We start from the raw sequence: 4,099 nt of genomic DNA on the forward strand, positions 1-4,099 counted from the left end.
CTGTCTGGTTGTCCGGGGGGTAGTCCGTCTCTATCCGGCAGGATCAGCAAGAGGCTTGGCGTTCCAAGACCCGGACTGAGGACTGTGCCAAAGACTCTTTAATTTAATTGTTATCTTTCAACTTGTAAAATTCCATTGTGGATTTACAACAATGTCCTCCTTCACTCTTGCGTCACAAAAACAGCGAATTCAAAACAGGCACTGCTTTTGCAGCTAAGTTTCCATATATCGTCTGTATAGACCAGAAAAAGAATGGTAAGTTTTGAAACTTTAGCAATGTTTACATATTACTTTATGTTACATATAGCTCCTTTATTAAAAAGATAAAAGGAAAATCAGTTGTCCATGACACAGGCCCCTTAAAGAGAAAGCAGAGACTCAGCTAAGTCATTTGCAGCTCAGATGATTTATTGTCACAGCAGAGGAAGCATCCACACCAGCAGTTTAGCAACTTCTCATTGTACATAGCATTCCATTCATTTTCACTTGACTTATTTGGGATGTGGGTGTATCACCAGTGTGTCAGAAACACCATCCATAGTTTTACCACACACACACATTTTCTAAGCGGCTTATCCTTCTGGGTCGCGGGGATAGTTTTACCATAACATATGAAACATAATCTTTTACAAAGCCTTTGTGTGAGTACTAGATAAAACATTTGTGATGGAAATTACATATTTTAAAGGAAAGAAATACAGCTTAAAAACCATATTAGGCACAGTTTGTAGATATCATAACTAGAAATTAATTTATATTCGGTTTGTAGAAATTTAATCACATACAAGACAGACAGCAACCAAAATCTGAAACAACATTAAAACATCTTTCACAAATATAATTTTCGAAGAAAAATAAAGAATCTCTGTCTATTCTCAGTTGATTGTGATGATGGTGATTTTATGCTTTAGTAAATGTGATCAGAGCATCACTTGATTGTATTTTGATTGCTAAAGCTGTTATTTTAAATGTAGGTCCTTCATTCTTCTAGTGTCGCCGTGGTACCCAGAGGCAGTCAGTCATTTGAGATGCACAGATATAACAGACATTAATCAACCTTCCATTTTGACTGTATGAGGTGCATCTAAAGACAGGCAAAAACTCCTCAATGGTAGTAAGAGCCTGTTGTAGCTCTGGAATCCGTGTCTCGTCTTTGTCATAAACTGTGTAGAACACAAAGGCCTTCCAATCTGCATTTATGTTTCTAAATAATAGCTTTTCTCTGAGGTTTTTTATAATGCTTTGTGCATTGTCTGGAGATGCACAGCGGTCCACACAAGGGGAGTAATTGGTAAAAAACAGCACACAGGTGTTTGGGTTCTGGGTCCTTTTCCGAATCTCATTATCATTATTAAAAAGGATCCAATGTTCAGCATGGAAATTGTCATCTGGCCTAGCTGCGATAATATCATCTGTGCCTATGATGCCACGCTCATCACTGGTCACAAAGAAGTTGTGGATTTGCTGAAGTTGTTTGTTAAGCTTAGTTACAAAAATGTTGTAGTTACCACATGCCTCTTCGGTCGTGGTGATGAGGAATGCATATTCACCATTTAAGGCGATGCTGGACATGAAAAATAAAAGCAGAGCAAAAATGACAGCAACTAAGGTGTTAAATAATTTTACAAATGGTAAATTGATGTTTGTAAATAATAAACATAAAAACAGACTATTAGGAATATTAATTTATATGCTTACGTGTCTCTCGTAAATTTAATTATTTGTGCCAGAACGTTTGGATCAATAGCATCTGCTCTGATGGTGAGCATGAAGACAAGGAGCAGACTTTTTATTCCGGCACACACCTGAAATGTGGTGAAAGAAAAACAATGTTGCTTTATAAAACTGAGGATCCCTTGATGTAGTTATGAGGTTAAAGAGTTTAACACCATCACCAGGACCGCAGTCATGCAGATACAAGAAAGTAGTACAATGTAAAACAAAAAATTGTCTAAAACAATATTGGCACTGCTGATGAGTACCAAGATTCAGCAACACTTGGGTTTTATTCGCTTAAACAAAACAGTCAAAGCGTGAGAGCAAAGAGAAACCTACCATGGCCACAGGAACAGTGGTTTGTGAAGATGTTGAGTGAGCTTTCAGCTGAAGACAGTGGTGAGCTGGAGGACGGTGGCAGGTTTTTAAAGGCTACTGAGATCAGACCCACCTACAAACTCATCTACCACATGACCATCACAAATAGGCTTAGAGATCAGTCTGTCACATGCAGTGTGATTAAGGGTTGGTTTACCTATGTAATTAGCTCCAGTTGGCATTTGCCCAAACACAGTAATTTAAGTCAAAAGTTTGAGCACCCTTTGGTAAGATTGCATGTTTTGTTGAGTGAAAATAAGTTAACACATCCTCTACAGAGAACATACTTTTGCACATTTTAATGCACAATTAATGTGTATTTGCTGAATTTAACATAATATCCTGAAAAAAATAAAACGTGGCCTGTGCATAAGTTATAACACATTTTTTTTCCCAATACATTAAACCCAGCAAATGGTGAACTAAAATGTGCCATATTTAAGTGTGTTCTCTGTAGAGGATGCGTTAACTTAGTTGCATTTAAAAAATCAACAAAACATGTGTTCTGACTGGAGGTGTTTAAACTTTTAAGATAAGATAAGATAAGATAAGATAAGATAAGATAATTAGAGAGTTACAGTTTGTTACTTGTTACTGTATAGACAATATATGTAATACTAAAGATAAAAAATAAGATAAAAAATAAAAACTATCCTTCATATAAACTCTATTCAACAATTAGCTCTATTCAACTCTGTTCAAAAATTAGCAATATAAACATTATAAATAAAAAAATTTAAAAATATTTACTGTAAGGATATTTTTACCTGAATTGTACATGAAATATTGCACATGGAGTACTGATTACATTGCTAATGGGAATGGTGATGGATTAACAATGTAAACATTATATGTAGAAAAGAAAAAAAAATCTTTACACTATAGAAATATTTTACATGTATTGCACAGGGAGTTGCCCTGCAATGGACTGGCGACCTGTCCAGGGTATACCCTGCCTTCTGCCCAAAACCAGCTGGGATAGGCTCCAGCACCCCACCGCGACCCAGAAGGAAAAGCGGTTTAGATGATGTGTGTGTGTGTGTGTGTGTGTGTGTGTGTGTGTGCGCGCACAGGGAGTATTGATTATATTGCACACAGGATGATGAATTCACAGTTTACATACTGTAGGTGTGTGAGGTCTAATGGGGGGTGGAGGAGGTTCTACTGGGAGCAGTGCTGGTTGTACAGTCTAACAGCAGCAGGAAGGAAGGACCTGTGATAGAGCTCCTTCCTACACTTGGGGTGAAGCAGCCGGTCACTGAAGGAGCTGCCCAGTGCTGCCAAAGTCTCATGCATGGGGTGGGAGCTGTTCTCCAGCATGGATGCTAGTCTGGCTAACATTCTCCTGTCTCCCACCACCTGCACTGGGTCTAGGGGACTTCCCATAACAGAGCTGGCCCTCTTAATGAGTCTGTCAAGTCTCTTCCTGTCTGCAGTTGAGATGCTGCTGCCCCAACAGACCACTCCATAAAAGATGGCTGATGCCACCATGGTGTCGAAAAAGGTCCTCAGGAGTGCCCCTTGCACTCCAAACGACCTCAGTCTCTTAAGCAGGTAGAGTCTGCTTTGGCCTTTCCAGTATCCTATCTCTGTCTTAATTTAGCACACAATAAAATTACAGTGGGCCATGTTAATGTTTGCTTTAGTTTTGAGATACTACAGTCCACTGAAATCATTTACAATCAACATGCAGAGAATAAAATTATCACTGATGTTATCTGATGTTAGCTGAAATCTGTATTTTGTGGGGTGGATGGGGCTCGCTCTTCGCCATAAAGTTGTGACAAAAAATGCAAATGCCAAACTATAAAAATGTCCTGTAAATTTTACAGTAAACAACCAGCAGCAGAGTTCTAAGCCATTAACTGTAATTTACATGAATGTCATTGTCATTACAGAATGATACTGTAAATGCATAATGCTAATCTACTGAACATATTTGAATGTACAGTAAAATGCTGGCATATTAAACAGAAAAATTACCTGAAAGGAGCTGTAGCTGAAG

General features: G+C 38.2%; 1 protein-coding gene across 1 annotated transcript; it reads right to left on the minus strand.

The window, feature by feature from the left end:
• Window positions 1-411: 411 nt before the first annotated feature.
• LOC118817317 lies at window positions 412-3,585 on the minus strand. Its single transcript, XM_036583884.1, has 4 exons — window positions 3,330-3,585; window positions 2,056-2,120; window positions 1,699-1,805; window positions 412-1,564 (listed from the first exon to the last, which is right to left on the minus strand). Exons 1-4 carry the CDS (start codon window positions 3,583-3,585, stop codon window positions 988-990), a joined length of 1,005 nt encoding a protein of 334 aa, XP_036439777.1. The 3' UTR covers window positions 412-987.
• Window positions 3,586-4,099: the final 514 nt, after the last annotated feature.

The sequence above is a fragment of the Colossoma macropomum genome, unplaced genomic scaffold (genome assembly GCF_904425465.1).
Source record: "Colossoma macropomum unplaced genomic scaffold, Colossoma_macropomum, whole genome shotgun sequence".
In the NCBI taxonomy this organism is placed as follows: Eukaryota; Metazoa; Chordata; class Actinopteri; order Characiformes; family Serrasalmidae; genus Colossoma; species Colossoma macropomum.